Genomic DNA, 24,864 nt, shown 5'->3' with positions numbered 1-24,864 from the left:
TGAGTGTCCAGAGATTTGCCTCCAGCACTTCCACAGACCCCACAGCTACACAGGGTCCAGTCCAAACCACTGACACGATCATGATCCCTTCAGCGCCCTTGACATTTCCTCGCATCCCAGTTCCGATACCTGGTACCCTTCCAGCCAGTTCAAGCTCATCTCCAGCAGTCCGCAGCCCGGCAAAAGTCTCCCAATAGCAGTCTCCTGCAGCCCAGAGCTTCCACGCACTCCTTGCCTCTAGTCGCCAGCAGCCCACCTTGAGTCACCAGCAGCCCACCACACACACTGGCCTCTCAGCCGCAGACCCCCTTCACTGGTCCACCGCTGTGGTCACTGTTCCTGCGGGTCATCTCCATTTCTCATTCTCAAATGGGGATGATCTTCCTGTCCTCTGATGCCCTGCTCCAGTCCTCCACTGCCCCAGAGTCTGCAGCCCCTTGTGGCTGCTACCAATTAATAGATGCTGCCATCTTGGGTGCAGACCCACAGTCACGAGATTTCAAATAAATCTCCGTTGGCTCCCTCAATGGGCCATTCAAAATCCATGCGGAGCTGATGGCAATGGACTGGGCAGCTGGACCCCACAGAAGAGCTGCCTCTCTGCTCCCTCACTCCCCTCAGGTCTACACCAGCAGCAGCGCTGCTGCTACAGTGGTTCCGGCTGCCCCACCATCTTTATTGAGTGCCATGATATCAAGGACCAGCTAAGAACACACAATGCATCAAATGCTTTAGGGCCATGCTTCTGAACTCTTTGGCTGCTAGCCAATGTGTTCCAGTAAATTTCTAACAGTGGCATCCATTTGACATTCTGGAAAATTTCCCAGATAAATTGTGCCTGTAAAGAAAAAAGTATGACTAATCCAGTCCAACTAATCATCACTCTGTTAACCTACTTTCAATCATCAACAAAGCAATGAAAGATTTTATTAAGCAGTGCTTATTGTGGCCATGCTCGTGTTTTACCAGAACCGCCTCACTCCAGTCACAATATAATCTCCAAACATGGAGAAAAGAACTGAATTCCAAAAGTGAGGTGACAAGGCAATATTTAAGCAAAGTATAACATTGAAGAATGCTGGTAAAAATGGAAGTTAATGGAAACCCAGGAGAAAGCTTTAATTGTGGAATAAACATTAAATATATGAAAAACAGGTTTTTCCCTCTCCATGCCAGATATCCCTCCAGTTGTTTAAGAAATTCCTCGATTCTTCTGATATGGCTAATACGATTAATTTTGTGATGTTAACCTATATCTAGGAGGCACAGAAATGAAGCTTCATAAGTGGTGTTTACTAAACCCCTTTAAGCTGGTTGGGAGAAAATATTTCCTTCAGGCTAGGATTTTTTTTCTGCCTAAGGCAGAGGGTTGAAAGAAAAGATAACCTACTGTGCCACCTAATCCTTTCAACTGGCTGACATTTCAGTTATTATAAAATCTTGCTCTACACTTTGTTTCACTAATTTGTCTGGCATATTTACATTCCAGATTTATCCTTGCCTAAATTGAAATTGCCTGTCAATGAATAAATGTCACAAATTTGACCTAGAAACAGAAGGAGAAAAAAACAGCAATTTCCTTCCACTCAAACTGGCATTGAGGAAGCTTTTAGAAAGGGAAATCAAACCTGTTTGGACAAAGATGGATTTATTCAAGAGTCATCAAAAGTTTGTAAAGGGCAAAATTGTTTGAATCAATGTATTCAAGGTTCTTTTGACATAAGGGCAATGCATATGGTGTTTCATTCCAAAGACTTTCAAAGGGAGTTTGATGCAGTGCAATGTTAAAGAATTTTTACCAAAAGTGAAGCTGATGGGATTAAAGGTACAGTAGCACTATTAATGAAAAATGAGTTAAGGAATAGAAAGGTTGTTTTTCAAACTTGAGGGAGCCTTCTGGTTTTACACTGGATCTTGATCAAAATTTTGAAGTCTATCAAAGGTGGAACGTGAAAGCAGCGGGTAAAATGGCAATATTCTTCAAGAGGACATAGGAAGGATCATTGATTACACTAACATGTAACACATTAAAACATAAGAAAAAGGAAACATGGTGTGTTTTATTGGGCATCTCTATTTCTCCTAACCTCTCTACTGTATCTAAATTAACAAATAACTTCAGCAATGTATGATAATGAATGAGCATAGATTTCTGCCATTGGGAAATCTGAAGGTCTGCACCTGCCCTAAACTCTATTCCCAAATCATCCCTCTTCTTGCCACTGTCTGAGCAGTAAAACATACCTCAGACCACATACCCATGGCCATCACTCAGTTTAATCACCTAGTTGCTCCCCTTCTGAAATGAGCTGCTGCAATTTTCACTGACTTTCTTACCCTTGGACCTGGTTGTTCCAATCCAATTGTCTCATCCTGTCCTCCGTGAATTGAGGTCATAGAAAATGCTTCTTCTCGTTGCCCTCCTTCCCCATCACTGCTGCCCTGCCCTAACTCAGAACAAGTTCACCAGTTAGACTTTGCTGATTCATCATCTTCCCTTCTGGTCATCCAGCATCACGATGTAAAATTTTCATACTGTTCTCAAATCTCTTTAGACTTCAGCCCTCTCTTTATTGTTCAGACCTAAAACTGAAAGGTATCTGCATTTCTGACCTGATGATCATCCCCCAGTTTCATCATGCCACAAATTGTAAAAAGATCCTGAAATGTGGATTTGGTTGGATGTGTTCACACTATTTAGTAGTATGTGCTCATATTTATTCCTCTTCAAGTTTTCCACTGTAAACCTACCTGATTTTACTCATCTTTCCTAGCATTTCCTGATGCAGCTGAAGCAGCTTCAGAGATTTTTCTACATTAAATAAATACAAATTCAGGTGGTTACTGTGGATTGACTGGGGAAAGTAAATACAAACTAAATTACTCAGTTTTAAAGAGGGTGCTTGAAGGGAGAAATTTTGTGATGCTTTTGCTCATAAATATGAAGAGGTGGGCAGAAGATGTTAGTCAAGCAGTTGATAACAAATGTTGAGCTAGTCATTCTGGAACATCAAAATGAGTGGCTTAAAATAGCTTTGCATTGAGGCACAATATGTCATTTTGGCTTAAGGCCTCAGGTACAACTGAATAAATGTTGTTTGATTTTATAATTAGAAATGGGCCATGGATCATTGTTGGTTTCATGAGAAGTGGGTGGGGGAGCTAGCATTCAGAGGGCACAGATTAGTGCTGAAGGTTAAGTTGCTGCTAAGGAACCTGGAGAACAATAGCAGGGAGTAGGGCAGGAACAGGGATCAACTCATTGGGTAATCTGGAGGAATGGGTAGTAGCATTTGGAGTTATGGCCTCCATATGAGGAATTCATTGGGTCAAGGACAATGCCAATCAAATGGTCAGGGGAAAATGATTAAATGTTTTGGGGAATTGAAGAGGTTGGGCATTGGTCTCTCTAATGATGAAGGCAACAGATCAAGGTTGGTGCATTGATAATCTGAATCATGACAGGTAATAAGTGGAAGTCATGATTGGAACTTCTCAGCTGAATTTCCAGGGTAGCATGAAACTTCCAAGAAATGGTTAGTTTCATTGTTATAATGGAGTGCCTTGCCAGGGATGGTGGTGGAGGCTGAAACATTAGGAGCATCTTAGACAGGCACACAAATGAAAGAAAAATAGAGGGTTATGAGGTAGGAAGGGTTTCATTTTTTTGTGGTAGGAATATATAGGTCGGCACAACATCGATGGCTGAAGGACCTTACTGTGCTGCAACGTTCGATGTTTAACACTGGAAAGAACATCCCAATGTGAGGAACTGTTTGACTCTCAATTCCATAGGCCATGACTTTTTATGAACAGAGGCAGGATAGGATTTGATCCAGAGTTGAGAAATAGTTACATTGATAGATTAATGAAGCTGCACTTATAACTGACTTACTACAATTCAGAAGATGGTCAATTGGGCCATTTTATCCATTCAGTCACCCCATCAGCCCCATTCATAATTCCCTTATTATGTTGATGCACATATAAGTCCATCACCTTCCCTTTGATATTTCCACCATGTACCTAGACAAAGGAATAATTTAGAATGATCAATTAACCTGCTACCTCATCTTGGAGGTGGGAAGAAACTGGAGTATCAGGTGAAACCCACCGAGTCATAAGGAGAATGTGTAAACTCCTGACAACACCAGAAGTCAAGATCTAGCCCAGCTATGAGACAGATGTACTAACTACTGGAGCATTTTGCTTGGTTGTTCCCTTTTTAAGCACCAAAGACTAAAATTGATAGAGATGTTTAAAATTGTGAAATGTTCAGAGCAAATAAATCAAGCTTCTTTCCATTGGATAAATCTAATGATAATAAATATTGGGCACATGTTTAAGGTGACTGGCAAAAGAAACAATGACAACATAAGACAAACTATTTTAAAGAACAAATGATTTGGACTGATGATAATAGAAACTGATTCATGATTTTAAATGCCAATGAGATAAGTATTTGTATGAGAAAAATAGAGATGGAGTAGGAGAGTGGCGCTACAAAAGACATGTCATGGATGTGGTAGATTAAGTTGCCATAATCTATGCTGTGCTATTTTATAAAATTCATATATCAACACAGCTATAAAGTTGTCACATCAAATATTTCATTTTTATTTGTGAGTTATACAAAATCTTGGCCACACCATTAGTGTAGTGGTTAGCACAATGCTGTTACAATGCCAATGTTTGGAACCAAGGTTCAAATCCTGCACTATCTGTAAAGAGTTTGTACATTTTCCCCAGGTCTGCTTGGGTTTCCTCCAGGGGCTCCAGTTTCCTCCACCCTTCAAATTGTACAGGGGCTGTAGGTCAATTGGGTGTAATTGGGTGGCACAAGGTCGTGGGCCAAAAGAGGGCCTGTTACTGTGCTGTATATCTAAATTTAAAATTTTACTTTATATTCTATACGACATGGAAATTTTCAGAAGATGCAACAATCCACAGTGGATTTTGTTAAATATTTTATATATATTTGTAGCTGTTGAATTGTTATTGCTGCTTCCCTGAATAAACAGTAAAATAAATGTTTTCAGCTCAATTAAAAATCAATATAACACTTCATGATTACTTGTCAGATTTTTTTCAAGTCAAAATCTTTGGAGGTAGGTAATAATCCATCCATTGTAAGTCTGAAAATCATTGGATATTTAACTGTTTATTAACAGTTAAAACTGTTTTCTAACCATTAAAACTGTGTTTAAATAATCAAAACTATGTTCTTACTGTTATCCTTTGAGAATGCAATGAGCTGAAGACTGAATTATAAGATGGTTTCTCATTATGGCATTTCATCTTTGTGACAATAATTATTAATTTCAAGCAATTTTTATATATATGATTGACAGTGAACCTTATCATCTGTTCCTCTTTGAGAAACTAATGTGATCAGCAGGCTGTGAATCTAACAGCAAACTGTCTGATATATTTCTCTGATTATGACAAAGCAAAGGTCTAAATATATTTGCATTGTAAATATTTCTTTTTCTGAAGCACCATCCGCATTCGCAGGAAAGGCTGGCATATGCTGTTGAACTTCTGTTTCCATTCTGCCCTCACTTGTGCTGTATATGCTGGAGGTATCAATCGCACAAAATACCCGATCATCTGTCAAGCTGTGAGTAACAGATTTGACTTTCCATTTTGGGAAATCGCAAGATTGGAAAATGAATGATAGAGCCTGTCAAAGTAACTGTTTATTGGATAGTCAATGGCAAGCAAGTCTCCATTTCACTGTTGCACATTCTATTTATTTTAATACAATGGTTTGCCTGATATGATATTTAATATTAGCATCAAGAGCCAATGACCTGATTTCAATCCCCAATGCCATTTTAATGCACTTCTATAGTTTTGACCATATTAGACAATATCTGAGAATTCGTGTACTATTTTCTGCCACATATATTCACACTGTTTAAGAATGATTGTATGATAGTCTCATATTGAATAATTAATCAATATATAGACCCCAAAATAATTCCTGTTTCAGTTTGTGAAAGACAAAGCCAAATAAATGGCAATTTGAAAAATGGATGTTTATACAGAAATAGATCAATTATTAACAGGTTAAAATAAAATTGGGAAAATATATAAATCACAAGTGCATGAACAGCAAGTTGTAGCCAAATTTAAGTGCAATTCACTACACAATTGTTCCACTTAATTAAAACTGGCATCATCCCTGAATTCTCCAGGGACTTTACAGATAACTACAAAAAGTAAGTTGACAGAAGTTTGCATATTTAATTAACTAGGCTCAACTCCTCACTACAGCTGACTCAACCTGATAAGGACAAGCAGAGCTGCCTCTGAACATTTCTTCCAGGAAAATGGTTTGGAAGCTGGAAAATCAAACACATAACTTTAGCAAATCAAAAATGGGCCCATTGAAAGTTTGAGATAAACTCATTGAGGAAAAAGGCATACTTATTGCTCTAGTTTTAAGAACAGATTAGCTTCAGATAATGCAGATTGCATGTCAACTTTTGCTGCAGAGGCTTATGGTTTTCAAACAACCAGCTTGATTCAAGCTCCTTAATGACTTCTGTGTACAGAATGAAATTCCTACAACAGGTGATGTCAAACCCACAGAAGCATAAATATTATGTTTGCTCATTTTGATTTGTATTTAGACCTGGACTTTTTTGAACTATTTCTTCAAAGTATTATTTAACTTTATGCCTTCTCATTTAACAAAGACTTGTGGCACTTTGAGATAGAATTCATCAAACCTTGCAAGCAAAGGCTAAACATTGGATTGTTATGATTTTACAATTATTTTGGTCATTCTATATCGAAGTTCTTTGCAAAACTGATTATCACATGATACATGGTGGTTATTATCCTTATTTAAATAAAAATTTTCAATATTTTGAATTTTTCAGATGTTCTTCAAGAGAGCTTGAGCAGGGTAGAGCTTTATTCCTTGGAGCAAAGGGTGATCTCAAAGAGATAAACAAAATCATGAGAGGAATAGATTGGGTGAATACAGAACCTTTTAAAATCACACCAAAATGCTAGAGGAACTCAGCCAATCTTTCAGCATTCATAGGATTTGACAAAGACATGTTGCCAACGTTTTGGGCCTTCAAGAAATAAGCCAGAATGAGCAAGAAGCAGGAAAACTCACAATTCAGACAATAAGCGAGGAATCCAAACCAACTAAAGGTGTTAATGAGATATGATAAGAGAAGTGGTGAGAATTTATTATATCTGTGCAAAAAGAGACAGGAAAAAGGGAGAGGCAGAGGTGGGGGAAGAAGTGAGGTTTAACGAAAACCAGAGAAGTTAATGTTAATGCCATCCAGATGAAAAGAGCCCAGTCAGAATATGAGGTATTGTTCATCCAATTTGCGGGTGGTCTCGGTCTGGCAATGCATGAGACCGTGGACAGATATGTCAACAATGGAATGGGATGGGGAATTGAAATCAGTGGCCACTGGGAGATTCGCGCTATTGCAGCAGACAAGTGCCGAGGTGCTCAACAAAGCGATCTCCCAGTCTGCACCCAGTTTATCCAATGTAGAGGAGACCACAATGGGAGGACCGGATGTAGTAGATGACCCTGCAGATTCACAAGTGAAATGTTGCTTCATTGGAAGAACTGTTTATGGCCCAAAATGGTGGTAAGGGAGGAGGTGTGGGTGCAAGAGGAGCATCTCCTATGGTCACAAGGGTAAGTCCCAAAGGGTGAGGAAGGATGTGTGGGCACATGGAGCATCTCCTACGGTCACAGGGGTAGGTACCAAGGGGTTAAGCACCTTGGCTCTGTCACTACCATCTGCCAGTGGCCATCCATTTCAATTCCCCATCCCATTCCTTGTGTGGCTGACATGTCTGTCCATGGTTTCATGCACTGCCAGACTAAAAACAAATGCAAATTGGAGGAACAACACCTCATATTGTGACTGGCAACCTCCAACTGGATAGCATTAATATCAACTTCTCTGGCTTTCGTTAACTTCCCCCGCCCCAGTTCTTCTCCATCGCCTTCCCCCAGCTCTGCCTCTCCTTTTTCCCTGACTCCTTTCACACAGACATAATACATTCTCACCTCTCCTTTTATCATATCCAATTAGCACCTTTTGTTGGCCTGGATTCCTCCCCTAGCTACCATTATCTGAATTCTTTATTTTAAATTTAAATTTATTGAGTTTTATCAGAAAAACAAACAAAAAAAGCAGTAAATCAATTGCAATAAGAAACCTTTGCAGATTTACAAATAATAACATATGGTACAGTAGCAATACGACTTAATTCTAAATCCAATAAATGGTCATACATACAATATTATAAGAGATAAGTTAAAAAAAAAGAAAAGAAAAAATTCAAACCCACAGCAATCAAGATTAAAATTCATATTGTGTTTAGTGTTAAATCTGAACAAGTGGCCTCAGAGGATCCAAACCAGCAGGTTCGCCCAGTAACATTCATCATTGCACCTAATTAGTCAAATGATAGAAGTGAGCTAGAAATGGGCCCCAAGCCTTATCAAAAGAAATCTTGATTTTCATGACATTATGCCTCATTTTCTCCAGATATAAAAAGGACATAATATCTAATGGCCATTGATGATGTGTCGGTGGGAACTCATCTTTCTATTTTAACAGAATTGCTCTTTTTGCTAATAGAGTGGAGAATGCTGTAACCAGTCTTTGATTAGAAGATTAAATAATATTTATTTCTTTAGGAAAACCAAATAGTGCAATTACCGGACATGGATCTAAAGTGATCCTAAGTATGGTTAAAAGTTCTAAAAATGTTGGTCCAATATTTTTGCAAATTAGGGCAAGTCCAGAATATATGTTACAAAGAGGCATCAAATATTTTACATTTGTCAAAAAGTGAACTAATATCAGAATAAATTTGAGCAAGTTTGACTTTGGAGAATTGTGCACAATATATCACTTTGAATTGAATAAGACTATGCCCAGCATATAATGATGAATCATAAATCAGGCCCAAAAACTGAAGTCAATTCTTCTTCTGAGAAAGAGATATTCAGATCATTCTCCCATTCAGTTTTAATTCCACTTCAAGAAATGGCTTTCATATTCACTAGTTTATAATATAAAGCAAATACCATACCTTTATGAGTAAATTGTGACTCGAAGAGCTCATCTTTAAAATTTGGGACAGAAAGAGTAGGAAATTTTAAAAGCTTAGAGAGAACAAAATGTCAAATATGATTTTATCTGAAATAATGTCTATTTGATAGGTTAAATATCCTCCCCAATTGTTGAAATGATATAAAATATTGTTTTCTAAAATGATCTTTAAAACTATTAATACCTAAAAAATTCTGTTCTTGAAAATCGGCATCTAAATTAGCTGGTTGAAATAAATAATTAGATATTATAGGACTTGTAACTATAAATCCCATAAATCCAAAAAGAATTTCTGAATTGATTCCAGATCTACAATCAATGTGTCATTATTAAGTTCTTTGTCAAATTTTGAATAGAGAAAAGGTGTATACTGCATTTTATAAATTCTGAGATTTGCTCTTGACTCATTCTGCTTATTCCTTGAAGAAGGGCTCAAACCTGAAACATTGGCAATATATCTTTGTCAAATCCTATGGATGCTGAAAGACCAGCTGAGTTCCTTAGCGTTATGGTGTGTTTTTACTACAATCACAGTGCCTGAAGATTTTTGTGTTTCACTCAGAGAGACTTTTGCCTGGAGTAGGGGAATCCATAACAAGAGGATATAGGTTTAAGGGGAGGGGGGGAAGATTTAACAGAAACTTGAGGGGTATTTTTTTTTACACAGAGGGTGTATGGAACAGGCTTCCAGAGGAGATTGGTGGGGCAGGTACTGGTGCAAATTTCAGGGGAAAAAAACGGACTGGCACATGGATAGGATAGGATTAGAGGGATATGGGCCAAATGCAGGTGGAACTAGTGTGGGTGGGGTATTTTGGTTGGTGTGGACAGACAAGTTGGGCCACATTAACTGACTGTTCTAATAATAGCTGTCTTGTTTCACATTCAAGAGAAAAAAATTAAAGTTGATATGAATCATGAATCTTAGAGTTCCCTCAGCACTGTTATTGCAAATGATGTGCCATATCTTTTAAGCCAAATGATTAGGACATATGGAGCTTCATTATTCTTATATATGATTGAATATTAAGTAGCCCCTGATTGCATTAGTTCCAAGGATTTTAAGTCAAATGCTATTTTTTTAACTATTTTCTCTTGATAATTTACATCTTAAATATAAATATTTGCAAGAAATGTCAGTTATGCTGAAAATAATTCCTTTCAGTGATGGAGGTGCTGAATCCATGGCGGTTAGATGGCAAATATGAGGACAGTCTTACTTTTCCTTTCCTTGCTTTTTCACCTTTTCTTCCTTATAAGATGGCATCAGAGCGTAGAAAATCTTTGCTCGTCTTTGAAAAGAGTTTCACCGTATCTTGTTACATTATTTTAGACATACATAGGCCCTTCCAGTCCATGAGTCCGTGCCACCCAAATACTCAAATTAGCCTACAAACCCCATATGTTTTGGAGGGTGGGAGGAAACCAGAACTCCCAGAGGAAATCCACACAGACCCGGAGAAAAGGTACATACTCCTTACTGTTACTAACTAAAAAACTTTAATAAATAGTTTTTATTAAACTATTCTTACGTAACATTTCTGACTTATCACTAAACTTATTCTATCTTAAAACCCACTGTGTGAAAATTGGGGAATGAGATAGGTCAGGTGATAGAGCTTTGTGTTGGGGAACACTTTGGGTCTCGTGATCATAATACTATTTTAGGTTAATTATGGAGAAGGATAGGACTGGGTCTAAGGTTGAGATTCTTGATTGGAACAAGGTTAATTTTGAGGAGTTGCGAAAGGATATCGAGGGTGTGGATTGGGAGAATTTATTTTCTGAGAAAGATGCAACAGAAAAATGGAGGATATTCAAAGGGGAAATTTTAAGAGTGGAGAGTCGGTTTGTTCCTGTGTGGATTAAAGGAAAGGTTAGAAAATATAGGGAGCCTTGGTTTTCAAGGGATATTGGGAATTTGGTTCATAGGAAGAGGGATGTGGACCACAGGTAGAGACAGCAGGGAATAGATGAGGTGTTTGAGGAAATATAAAGGGTGCAAAAAAAATCTGAAGGAAACAATTAGCAAGGCTAAAAGGAGATAGGAGGCTGCTTTGGCAGGGAAAATAAAAATAAATCCAAAGGGTTTCTACAGGTAAATTAAAAGTAAAAAGAATAGTGAGGGAGAAAATAGGATCAGAGGGGTCGGCTATGTGAGAAGTCGGAAGAGATGGGGTAAATTTAAAATGATTTTTTTTCTTCAGTATTCACTAAGGAAAGGAATATTGAGCCAGGTAAAGTAAGGAAAACTGGGGGTAGTGGGCCATGGAAAATATTCAGATTTATGAGAAGGTAGTACTGCCTATTTTAAAGAGAATAAAGGTGGATAAATCTTGGGTCCTGATAAGATATTCCCTAAGACCTTAAGGGAGGTTAGTGTAGAAATTGTAGGGGCTCTGACAGAAATATTCAAAATGTCATTAGCCACTGGGGAGGTGCCAGAAGGTTGGAGGGTAGCTCATGTTGTTCCACTAAAAAGGCTGTAAAAGTAACCCAGATAATTAGAGTCTGACATCAGTGGTGGATAAATTAATGGAGAGTGTTATTAGAGATGGTATATACAATTATTTGGATAGACAGGGACTGAAAAGGAGTAGTCAACAAGGATTTTGTGTGTGCTAGATCGGGTTTAACAAATCTTATTGAGTTTTTCGAGGAGGTTAGGTAGAAGGTCGATGAGGGGAAGGCTGTGGATGCTGCCTAGATGGACTTTAGTAAGGCCTTTGATAAGGTTATGCATAAGAGGTTAGTTAGGAAGGTTCAATCAATCATTAGGTATTAATGTTGAAGTAGTGAAATGGATTCAACAATGGTTGGATGGGAGATGCCAGAGAGTAGTGGTGGAAAATTGTTGAATTGGAGGCCAGTGACTAGTGGAATGCCACAGGGATCGGTACTGGGTCCATTGTTGTTGGTCATATATATTAATGATCTGGATGAGAGGGCGGTAAATTAGATTAGTAAGTATGCAGATGATACTAAGATTGGTGGTGATGTGGACAGCAAAAGTTTTCAAAGCTTGCAGTGGGATATAGGCCAGTGAGAAGAGTGGGCTGAAAGATGGCAGATGGAGTTTAATACTGATAAATGTGAGGTGCTACATTTTGGTAGGACTAATCAGCAAAGATCATACATGCTAAATGGTAGACATTTGAGGGGTGCAGTAGAACAAAGGGATTTATGGATGCTGGTATATAATTCCCTGAAGGTGAAATCACATGTAGATAGGGTGGTGAAGAAAGCTTTTGTATGTTGGCCTTCATAAATCAGAGTGTTCAGTACAGGAGTTGGGATGTCACGTTGAAGTTGACTCAGGTATTGCTGAGGCCAAATTTGGAATATTATGTGAGGTTTTGGTCGCCGAATTATAGGAAGGACATCAACTAAAGAGAGTGCAGAGGAGAATGTTGCCTGGGTTTCAGGGTTTGAGTTACAGGGAAAGGTTAAACAGGCTGGGACTTTACTCCCTGGGGTGTAGAAGATTGAGGGGTGATTTGATAGAGGTATTTAAAATTATGAGGGGGACAGGTAAGTCAATGTGGACAGGCTTTTTCCATTGAGAATGGAAAGACATGGATTGAAATTGAAGAGAGAAAAGTTTAGGAGAAACGTGAGAGAGAATTTCTTTACTCAGAGTGTGGTGGGAGTGTGGAATGAGCTTCTGGCCAAAGTGGTAGATGCAAGCTTGATTTTAATATTTAAGGAAAAGTTGAAATTGTATATGATCAAGAGAGGTGTGGAAGGTTATGGGCTGGGTGCGGGTCAATGGGACTAGGTGAAAGAAGGTGTTCGGCATGGACTAGAATGGTCAAACTGGCCTGTTTCTGTGCTATAATTGCACAGTTTAATGTCCAGTTTCAAGCATCTTGTTGAACTTGAGAATCTTTTTTAAATCGCAGCTCAGAAGTAATTATATCTTCAGATTTCTTTAAACTCATGGCTCTTGATGAGGTAAAATACAGGATTCTGTTGATTCCGTGGTTAGTAAATAAACACGCATATGTTGGAGAAACTCAGCAGGTCAAACAGTGTCTTTATGTAGCAAAGGTAAAGATACATCACCAACATTTCAGGCTTGAGCCCTTTATCACGGTGTCTCTTGATGAATTGTCTTTCAGAGATATATTTCTTCTTACGAGTGTATTCACAATTTCCCACCATCTTGTTAGGGTTGCGGAACTGTGATCTTACAGATGATTTCTTTCTCAAATAGAAGTGACCATTTTCTGGACACAAATGAGGCCACCTCTCTTTTTCTTAAAAGAGCAGTCAAAGTGGTCTTACTTATTTAAAAGCCACTTATTTTGGGTATCTCATATGATAAAGGTGATACAATACAGAACCGCAACTCCCCATCTTTCCAGAGATGACTGTTTCAATCCTTTCTTTTCACAAGAAGGTCATTTTTATTCATTGGTGCCAAAATGTTTCTCTGTCTTCATTTATGGTTCTATGACGTCAGGTAACGTGAGATCACAACAGTTTTAGTTTAATTTCTTCAGAACCTTTTGCTTTTCTTCAAAACCACTCCATATCTATTAAAACCTTTGACATCATCTCTATTCCAAGTGGCTTAAGGGGTTTACAGTTCTGGAAAGTCTAGCACATGTCACTCAAATGACACTTAAGTTTTGAAACAGCTGCTAGCTTAATGCTGATCAAACACAAAAATGCTTTTAAGAACCACACATGGTACTTGAGTGTCAAGTACTTCTTCAGCTTTATACTCTGTTTTCCAGACCATGCGACTCCAAACTGATCCTAAATCCATCCTACAATTTCCTCACTAGAAATATATTTAACTCTATAACTTACTTTACTAAGAAATATATATTTTATAACTAAAGATTTTAATTTTAAAGATAACATAAAACTGTTAAATTACAGACAGCGCCGGATTCAATCCCAGGTTGTTGGCACTGGAGCAGTGTTGTGCGAATTGCTACATTAACTGTGTGGCCCATCATGCAACAATAATAAACAAATATATATCCACGTTTAGGTTGCCTCTCAAAAACAAGCTGAGATGGAAAATAGCAATGAAAATCATTAACCTAATCATTTTTTTTGCAATAATTCAACTCGTCATAGCAGGGGTACCAACCCTGCGGCTCCTCTCTCTTGCAGCTCTACAACATTTTTTTTTAATTTAAATTTAGATATACAGCACGGTAACAGGCCCTTCTGTCCCATGAGCCCATGCTGCCCAAATATCCCAATTAACCTATAATCCTTGTATATTTTGAAAAGCAGAAGGAAACTGAGGCTAACATGGGACAAACATACAAACTCCTTACAGACAACACCGCATTCAAACCTGTGTGACTGTCATAGTGTTACACTAACTGCTGTGCTCACCATGTCACCCCAGTCATGGAACACAGTAGGCCAGATGTACTGGAGCAAGAGCAGTTCAATCATTATTTGCTCTGACATCTCGGCCTACAAATTTATTTGGTCACTCAGTAAATTGCTAAAGGTTTATTTGTAGCTTGCCCATAATCATTTCAATTCTGGATCCTGCAGAAAAAATAACTAGTGCCTTTGGGCTTGGGCCCAAACAGATGAATGAGATTTCTAGAGCTGAAGCATAGATCTGGATTAGGAGGAGTGCAACCCAGGTGTAACTTATTTGAGGGGTGAATTGAGACTTACCGTGAGATTCAAAATCAGAGGGAGGTTATTGAGAAAATCTGTATTTGGAAAAGCGGGGTATTAGTCACATCTAGTCCACCCAGATTTATTGGAGGGACCTCTTGTTCAACTACTTGGAGTATTTTGGAGAGGCAAAATATATAGATCCATGTGATGTAGTCATCAATGACATTGATAAGACCTTTGAGAGGGTATTATCCAGAGAGCTGGTCTCAAAGGTTAGGTCAGTGGTTCTCAACCTTTTTCTTTCCACTCACATCCCACTTTAAGTAATCCCTATGCCATCAGTGCTCTGTGATTAGTAAGCAATTGCTTAAGGTGGTATGTGAGTGGGAAGGGAAGGTTGAGAATCACTGCTCTAGACCCTATTGCTACTGAAATATTTTGCTTGAGAAAAATTGTCATTGGCCTATTTCCTTTAGAGTTATGAAACCATGCACATAACAAGTCGATTAGAGATGATTAAAACTGTGGTCTTTAACTTTTTCTTTCCACCCACATGTTTCCTTCAGCAATACCTTACTACTCACAGAGCATCTATGGCATAGGGAATACTTAAAGTGGTATGTGAGTGGAAAGAAAAAGGTTGAGAACCACTGAATTAGGACCTGTGTGATCCAAAGCAAATTGAAACCAAAGTTGGGTTGGTAACAGGAGATAAAGAGTGATGTTTGGAGTTTGCTTTTGTGATCACAAGCCTGTGACCAGTGGTTACCATACCAATCACTGACAGCACTCTTGGTCATTGCTATATACATCAACAATAATAATGTTGGAGGAATGATAAGTAAGTTTGCAGATAACACAAAAAAGAGGGATTTGAGATCAGGTTTCCTTACAAATATCAATGTACTTGAAATTGTTCAAAAGAAAAATACTGCAGATCCTGAAAATATGAAATAAAACTGAAAATAATATAAGTATTTAGCATCTATGGCAACATTTATGAAGAAAGTACAGAGTTAATGTTTTAAGTCCATGACCTTTCATAAGGATTCAGAATATTTTCAATTAAATTTATCTTTGTCAAATGAGTTTTCCTGCTAGAGGAAATGCAAAAATAGCTATAAACCCCATTGATCTAATTATGTTGTGTGTGGTACTAGAATAATTAAACCTATTTCTTTAGGGCAGTTTCATAAACACTGTGGAAAAACATGGACTTTTTTATGAAGAGTAAAAAATAGAGAAATTACTAAAATAATTTTACCATAATTTGTCACCAATTTAAGTTTACATCTGATTCAAATCATGTTTGGGGACAGAGAGCAATTTTCATTTTCTTTTAATTTTGTAGGTTTTTCTTTCATATTTTATTTGAAAATGTTAGAATCATGTTCAGATAAATGGAACAGCTATCATTATTGTCATTCCATAATTGTTTATTGTCAGGTTCTTACTGCATGAACATTTAATGAAAAGACTACCATAGCATTAATTTTCATTGCTCTGTAATTTTAATATACTTTTGTATGGTTTCCATTTATGACAATTTTTTTAATGAGTTACCGGTAATTGTCGAATGCCATGTTTCAATCAATTTTCTATATAAATTTATGATAAATTAATATTTTTTTATTTTTGAGTTACACATCTTTTATAAATCCCTCTTATCATGCAGAATAAATCAAATAGTATCAAGGCCAAAGAATGATTGAGATATACAACATAGAAACAAGACTTTTGGCCTAACTTGTCCACACTGACCTGATTGTCTTTCTGAACTAGTCCCATTTGCTCGTATTTGCCACAGATCCCTCCAGACCTTTCCTATTCATATACTATGCAAAATGTCTTTTAAATAATTTTATTATCCTCTGCAGTTTTCTCCAGCAGTTTATCCTGTGTACCCACCAACCTCTCTGTCAAAAAAATGCCTTTTGGGTAACTTTTAAATCTTTGCCATCTCATTCTAAACCTTGGTTTTTGACTCCCCTACCCTTGAAAAGAGACTGCGACCATTCACCTTATTTATTCCCTCCATGATTTTACATCCCTCAGGACACAACATTTCAGGAATAAAAATTTCAGCTTACCAGCCCTTTTCTTGTAGCTCATATTCTCCAGTCTCAGCAACATCCTCATGATAATGTTGGAGAAATGATGAATAAGTTTGCAGATGATACCCTTTCCATCTTAATGACATTAGTTGGGCAACCAGAACTGCACCCACAGTACTCTAAATGGATCCTCTCCAACACCTTACTCACCTGTGACATGAGGTCCCAAATCCTGAACTCTATGCCTTGACCAATAAAGGCAAGTGTGCAAACACCAGCTTCACCACCCTGTCCACCAGTGTCACCACTTTCAGGTAACTGTAGCAGTACCTCAAGGTTGCTTTGTTATACAAAAATCTCTGTGGCCCTACCATTAACTGTGTAAGTTCTGCCCAGTTTGACTTATCTAGATGCAACATCTCAAATGTGGCAGTGTTAAATTCCATCTGCCATTCCTTAGCCCACTTACTCAATTAATCGAGATACTGTTGTAATCATTGATAGCCTTCCTCACTGTCCACTTTACCACCAATTTTGGTGTTATCTGCAATTTACTAACCGTACCATCTATATCGTCATTCAAATTGGTAAACTGGAATACATGCAACAGTGAACCCAGGCCCTACCCATGCCGCACACCACTAGTCATGGCTTCCAATCTGAAAACAAAATCCTTCACTCTCACCCTCTGGCTCCTTTCAATTGGCTAGTTCGCCTAAGAAGGAGAGGCCGAGGGGTTACACATCTGTCTTCATTGATAGCATTGAGGCAGAAAGGGTTTGTGCCGTCAAGTTTCTCAGAGTTTATATATCAGAGTACATCAAAGCAACCATGAAGAAAGCACACCAAAACCTCTACTTTACATGAAGTCTGAGAAGATTTGATATATCATCAAATACTCAATTAAAGTTCTCAAGTGCACTGACTGATTGCATCACAGCCTGGTTTAGTACTTTGAGTGCTCAGGAATACAGAGGGCTGCAGAAAGTAGCAAGCATAACCAAGTCTATCACAGGCTCTAATCTCCCATCCATTCAAAACTCTATGTGAGATGCTGCCTCAAGGAGACAGCCAACATTATAAAGGACCACATCATACTGATCACATCCTCTTCTCTGCTACTTTCAAGCAGAAGGTGCAGAAGCCCAGAACCTCTAGTTCAAGGACAGTTCTATGAGACTCTTGAACCTCCCCTTGCTACCTTAACCTTGAACTACCCCTGGACCACCAAAAAAATCTGTCTGCTCTATTTAAACTCTACTTGTACACTATTATATAGTTGACATATCTTACATATCTGTGTAGCTTCAGCAATAAGAATTTAGGTGCAGATGTACATTGCACTGATGTATATAACAGTATACTCATTATTATTCCATGTAATTAAACCTCTCCAAACAACCTACCATTCAGAACCTTGTCAAAAGCCTTGCTAAAATCCATATAGACAATGAGCACTTCTCTGCCTTCATCAGTCCTCTTTGAAAAGCCTTGCTGACTTATCCCTTATCCCTAATCACTCTTTATTTATCCAAACAAAATTACACAATCTACAACTGATAGTGCAAAGACATTGATCAAAAGTATTAAAAAGAGATTAAACTCTGGAAATGATGTATTTATATACTCATTTGTAGTTCCTGATAGATTGTATATAATCATTCCACTCCAAAATTGTGAGGGTAGACTGAACTCAGTAGTAATATTTCAGGTCAGTGACCTTTCAATTAACTTTCAAAGGATCTAAAATTTTAATTCCATTTCTGTCAGATGTTGCCTGGCCTGATGTTCACTTCCTAACATTGCTGTATTTTGCTTTCAGACATCTTTTTAAATTGTTTTGGTTGCTTTTCCAGGGAAATTTTGCTTTGATGAGAGTGCTTTAAATATTGGTCTCCTTGTATAAAGAAGAATGTCAGTGCTCTCTGTCTAAGATAATAGATGAGGTTAAGCAAGTGATCTTACGTAGGAAGATTGGAAAGACCAAGCTTATAACTGTTCAAATTTAGAAGATGACAGGTACTCAATTGAAACATACAAGATCCTATGGAACACTGAGAAGTGGAATGTGGAGTTGTTTCCCTTTGTAGAGAGAATGTAGAACCATGGATCACTACCTCAAAATAAGGAGTCACTCTTATGACAGATGAGATGATTGTTTTTCTCAGAAGTTTGTGTTTCATTGGAGCACTCTTGCTCATAAGACCAAAAGCAGAATGTCTGAAAGTTTTTTAAGGCAGAGGTAAACAGACATTTGATAATCCAGGGGTTTAAGATTCAGTGGTGTAGCTAAGGGTGGGCAGGGGGTGGTGTCTCCTCCCCCCCACCCCCACAGTCCAATGCCTCCCCACCACCCCCCACCCCCCATCATCATCATTGTAGATGTTAACTGCATGATGAGCACTTCAAATACAGGTATGGATGAGTGCAAAAAGTTCAGCATTTTGCACAGACAAGGATGAAGAGAAATAAACTCTTGCAATAGATTTGGAATGAGAAACAATGGCAGAGTCAGAATGACGCTGACCAGTCTCATCAAGAATAGAGCTGCCATCCAGAAAAAAGGTTAAATTGGCTTCAAAGAGCGGTGTTTCAGATAAGCCATCTCGAGAGGTAGTAAAAATGCAGTTATGAAGTTGGCAATAATAGTCAGAAGAAGGGAATTCAGTGGGAGGTGATTGTAGAAAGGTAGAGAGTTTAAGAGTTGTACAATGGTGAAAGGTTAGCAGAGGGTTGTTAAGTAAGGCCATATCATATTTATTGTCGCGTGCATGCATCAGGTGCTGTGTTTGCTGGGAGGTAAGAAGGCTCACTGTGGAATGTAAATCTGAAGAGGTTGATGTCAAGTCATCTTGGCTGCTGCAATAACAAGGGCAGAATCTGGGTGCAGGGAGACAGTCCCAGGGTCTATTTCAGTCAAGTAGTAAGCCACTGGTCACTTTTGTTTGCCATGAGTCTTTGTGAGGACAACTAAAGTGCAATTGTCCAGAATTGTATCATAAAATTGGAAGAGGCAATCAAAAACAGGTGGCTCAGAGCTGGTTCTTGTAACAAACTGTTTCAAGGCTTCAAAGGTGGAGCATTCAGTAGGAGTCGGTTATACTGCAGGGGTGCTTTGGAGGTGGCATAAGGTTACAATAATTTAGTGTGGTAGTAACATTGGGAATCCACTGAATGCAGAAGTTAATTAATCCCAGGAATGCTCTCGTCTCCTTTGGTGTGTGGCATAGGGGTTTGGACAATCGGAGTGAATCTGTCCTCAGTCAGATTCCTGTCTGTTGAACTAAGTATGGTGCCAAGGAATTTTACTTCTTCTTGTCCCTGTTTTACTTTATGAGGAGGGATGATGTAGCCCAAAGAATGCAGAAAATTCAGCAGAAATGGGATGTCTGAATCATTTGTACCACAGGATGAACTGGCCAGTAGTGTAAATGTGTGGCAGAGAACAATCTACAAGGCAATGCAGATGACCATTAGGTGGAACTAGAGAGCTGCTTTGGTGGATAGCAGACACGGACCTTGGAGGTGTGAAGGTCAGGGGTGAAGTAATCTGTCAGATCAGATGCACAACTTGTTGGGTCATTGTACCGAGCTAGAATCTACTTCTTTGATGTCTTGCGTTGCTGTGCTTTGCTTCATCCTGCAACTGTGTTAGCAAACTGACAGAACAGAGTGTGGTGGATACAGAGGTGGGAAAGCCCCCACTCCCACTCTGATGCCACTGAAAAATTAGTACAGCCCGCCATTCAACCATTGGCTCATCATCGGCATGTATCATGGTGTCTTTTTTATGTTCTCACTCCCCCTAACTTTAGAACCTGGCTATGCCACAGTTAAGATTGCCGGGTATTCGCAAGAATGTGGAGTTGAGCTTGCAATTACATTAGCCACAAACTTATTGAATGGCAAGGCAGACTGGAGGAGGGTGAATGGCCCGCTCCTGATTTGTTGGTAAACATGAGCATGGATTTTTTTGGTAAGGAGCTTTTTAATGGCTCAACTGGCATTTATCGCTCAACCAACTTCATTGAAAGGAATTACAAGATAGAACCAGAAATGGTGGAAACGATCCAAGGTCAGGCAGCAGCTGTGGAAAGAAACACAGTTAATATTTCCAGTCAAAGACCCTTTTTAAATTTTTAATTCGAACATACAGCTTGGTAACTGGCCCTTCCAGCCAACATGCCAGAGTCACCCAAATATGCCAATTTACCTACATCCCCTTTACATTTTGAAGGATGGGAAGAAAGCGGAACACCTGGAAAAAAGCCCATCCAGTCACGAGGAGAACATACAAACTCCTTACAGACAGCACCGGATTCAATCCCAAGTTGCTGGTGCTATAATAGCGTTGCACTAACCACTACACTAACTGTGCCATACTTGTTAAAATTAAACAGTTCCGACAAAGAGAGTATGCTTCAAGATGTTAATCTGTATCTCTTTCCATAACTGCTACTTGACCTGTTGAGTGTTTCAGGCAATTTCTGTTTTTATTTCAGACTTCCAACATCTATCTTCTTTGAGCCCAAGAATCTTACCTATCATTGTTTTAAGCTATTCACTAACTAGGATTCTGCTGCTTCCCGGGGAAGAGAATTCAAATCGACTTTTCAAATCTCAACTCCAAGTGAAAAACTCCTTCAACATTTGCTTCATTTCTCTGCTTTAGGCCACCTGCCATATTTTCCTCAGCTCCACCACCTGGTCTTCTTTGGGCTCCTGACTTTGCTTTGCCCATGTAAGCAATTATAGATAATTATTTATACTTTGAACCAACTAAGAGGCAAAGTCTTGGAATGTGTTCTCAAGCACCAATAAAAATATCATGTGACAAATTTTGATTTTGATGGAGCCAGATTTTGTCAATCATGAGGTGATCTTGACACAACAAAAAAGCAGCATTCCTATTAGCTCACCAGGACCAGCAACATGGGAATTCTTTTTTATATTTATATGGATTTATTTCTTTAAAATCCACCTTATTGGTATTTCACCAGAGAAAATTTAAGTTTGAGGAGAAATTTAAAATGATTCCACCTGCATCATAATTGGTTGTACCTTATCATTGATGCAAACTAAATAAATTTCTCAAGAATTATGCATTTTGAAATCTGCTTCAATAATTTCATTAAGGATTTATTCATCAGTTTAAAACACAAATTGGGTCTGGTTTTTCATTGGCTTCATGCCTATCAAGAGAGTTGACTCAAACTGCTTAATATCTGCAATGGAGGGTTTGTAATAAAGCATCCTTTCAGGAAAACCTGCATTTCTAACATACAAGAGACAAAGATTAGTCTAAATGAAAGCAGACCATTACTTTCTGTAACTCAGACTTGACTTTCTTCGAACTAAGAATGTAACTCTTATGTCTACAAATGTTTCCAATTAAGAGCCCTGGATTGCCTACAGTAATACTTTTACTTTAGAGAATAGTCGGTTGAATGTTAGCAGACTGTCAGGAGTTAACAAGGAATGAATTGACATGGATGATGCTGACTGTCATTCCTTTGCCAAATCTCTTTGGATAAATGTGATAGCAATACAACACCAATTTCAGGCTCTGACATACCATTTAGTTGAACCATCAGATTGCCACCAGATTTCCAAGATGTTTTATAGATCTAATATCAATGAGTCCTGCCTGTTGACAGAAGCTACTTTTGAGCTTACCTTGATGAAGGTCTCAAGCCTGAAATGTCGGTTATGTATTATTACTTTTGCTATGTAAAGGACACTGCTTGACCTGCTGAGTTTCTCCACCATTGTGTTTTTACTATAATTTACTTCCACTCTGGTTTTGTGAGTTTTGAAGCAGCTATTAAGGCCAATGTGAGAAACGCAGAATCTTCCACAGATGGGGCTGGACGAGGCTGATGGGGAAAAAAGGTGGGAAATTTATGAGGTCATGCACCCCTTCTAATACATGCAAGTCTTCCATGTGCTTCCAAGGCATGGCCCCAATGCTCTTGATACCATCCTGAATGTTCCTTCTAAACATTGAGCAGTCATTGGACAGAGGTTCCCAGAAGTCAGTGGAGATGTTGTGCATCCTCAAGGAAGTTTTGAGCATGGGGGCATGGCAAGATGGCATAGTGGGAAGACACGTGGTTCCACTTTCCCCCAGTTAGATTTCCAAATATCCAAATTTAAAATTTGTAAAAATTGTTATAAATAATATTTACAGACTTTGGAATATTGGAGGATTGCAATAACTGCAAACGTGAAAAAATCAAAAGCTCAATTACAAAAGAAATTACCTTACAAATGTGTTGAAGAACTGAGACCTACTTACCAAATGAAGCCTCAGAGTCGTTGACTGGAGTCCCCAAGCCTCGGTTAAGTATTATGCCGGCACCGACTCAGTGACGGGCTCGGCCGGGCCTGACTTGCACCCCCGAGAGTCTGGGGGCACGGGCGGATCGGCCGAGCGAAGACAGACCTGCAAGCCTGCAATAGTGCCTGGCGGTCTGGGAGTGTAGCATCGGAAGATGCACCTGCGCGGTCGGTGACTTTGCCGGGTATGCGCAGAGCGTCGCGGGTCTGGGAACTACTGGACAAGGTGTGGGCTGTGGGGGAGCCTAAACGGCGGCGGGCTGGTTGGCACGCTGTCAACAGGCATTCAGACCCGCAGCCGCACTGGAAGAGGACCTCTGATGTTAGAGGAGGAAGAAAGATCAACATTACAGGAACTTACACAGGAAGAAATGGGGACTGAGATCAGAGAAGGTAGACCTCAAAGGGAGGTGATGGAACCTGGACTGGATTCTGGGTTCACAATTTTGGAAGGGATTGCTCATCAAATGGAAAATATGTCAATACAGATGTCTACTCAGATGACTCAAGGATTTATAGAATTGAAAACTAAAATGACTACTATATGTGAAGAAATCACTTGTATGAAGCAAGATATTAATGTAGTTAAAAGTGATGTTAGTAGATGTATAAAATCAGTGGACACTGTACAAGATAATTTTAAAAAGATTGAAGAAGCTTTTTTTGAATGTAAGAACCAAGTGGAGCATAATAGAGAAAAAATGGGAAAAGTGGAGGATTTGTTCATGGACTGGGGAATCCAGAAGAAGGAATTATTGAAAAAAATATTGATTCATTAGAAAATCAGGGTCGAAGAAATAACATAAAAATAGTATGTCTTCCAGAAGATATAGAAGATTCTGATCCGGTAAAGTTTTTTTTAAGAAATGGATTCCTGAAGTGTTGGGCAAAGAATTTTTTCTGGATGGTCTGGAGTTAGAACAAGCACATAGAGCACTAAGGAAGAAACCATTTCCAGGCCAACCACCATGAGCAGTTTTGATTCGCTATTTGAAATACCAGGACAGAGAAATTATATTACGAACAGCGGTGCAGAAAGTACGACAGAATCAGACTCCAATGATGGTCCAGAATAATAGGGTGTTTTTTTATGCAGATTTGAGTCAAGAAATTATTAGAGGGCACTGAGAATTTAATTCAGCTAAAGAAGTATTGTGGCGAAAGAGATATAAATTTGCCGTTCATTATCCCGCCATGTTGAAAGTTTTTTATGGGAACTTTCAATCTCAATTCTTTGAAAATGATAATGATGCATTAATTTTTGCTAATTCATTGCCAGATTTACGAGGAAGTGGACAATTGTCACCATTGTCATCTAAGAGGAGGGTAAATGGCAATGGTAATGGGAAGAATGGAAAACATCGAAAGAATGGGAAGAAAGTTGAATTGACACAAATTCTTCTTGATATTGAAGATCTGGAACAATCATTGGGACTGGAATCATTGGGTTGATTATTTTTGTTTCAGTACTTTGTGAATGTCTGACTGGGGGGGGTGGATGACACTGAGACCTTCAGTCATCTGCCACTAGTGGGTTTTACAACACCCAGATTTTTAGGGGGCTACTACTTTTTTTAGTAGTTTGTTTTGCAGATTGTTAGTTTTTTTTTTCCCTTTTTTTTGGAATATTTACATAAGTGGGGGTTAGAATATTAAGGGAGTTAGAAGGGGAGCATTATTTTATAGTAGTGGGATATATTATTAGATTAAGAAATGTCTAATTTGAATTTTGCAACTTTTAATGTTCAGGGTTT

General features: G+C 38.6%; 1 protein-coding gene across 21 annotated transcripts in view; it reads left to right on the top strand.

The window, feature by feature from the left end:
* LOC138744075 (adhesion G protein-coupled receptor A1) overlaps positions 1–24,864 on the top strand; it is a 558,919-nt gene that overhangs the window by 506,517 nt on the left and 27,538 nt on the right. For all 21 annotated transcript variants that reach the window (XM_069899580.1, XM_069899579.1, XM_069899578.1 and 18 more), the window contains one exon: positions 5,497–5,620. In XM_069899580.1, coding sequence (XP_069755681.1) covers positions 5,497–5,620 — 124 coding nt within the window. The remainder of the gene's footprint in view (positions 1–5,496; positions 5,621–24,864) is intronic.

Source organism: Narcine bancroftii, chromosome 10 (genome assembly GCF_036971445.1).
Source record: "Narcine bancroftii isolate sNarBan1 chromosome 10, sNarBan1.hap1, whole genome shotgun sequence".
NCBI classification, from domain to species: domain Eukaryota; kingdom Metazoa; phylum Chordata; class Chondrichthyes; order Torpediniformes; family Narcinidae; genus Narcine; species Narcine bancroftii.
Note: the sequence above shows the minus strand (reverse complement) of the source record. Positions and strands in the feature narration are given on the sequence as shown.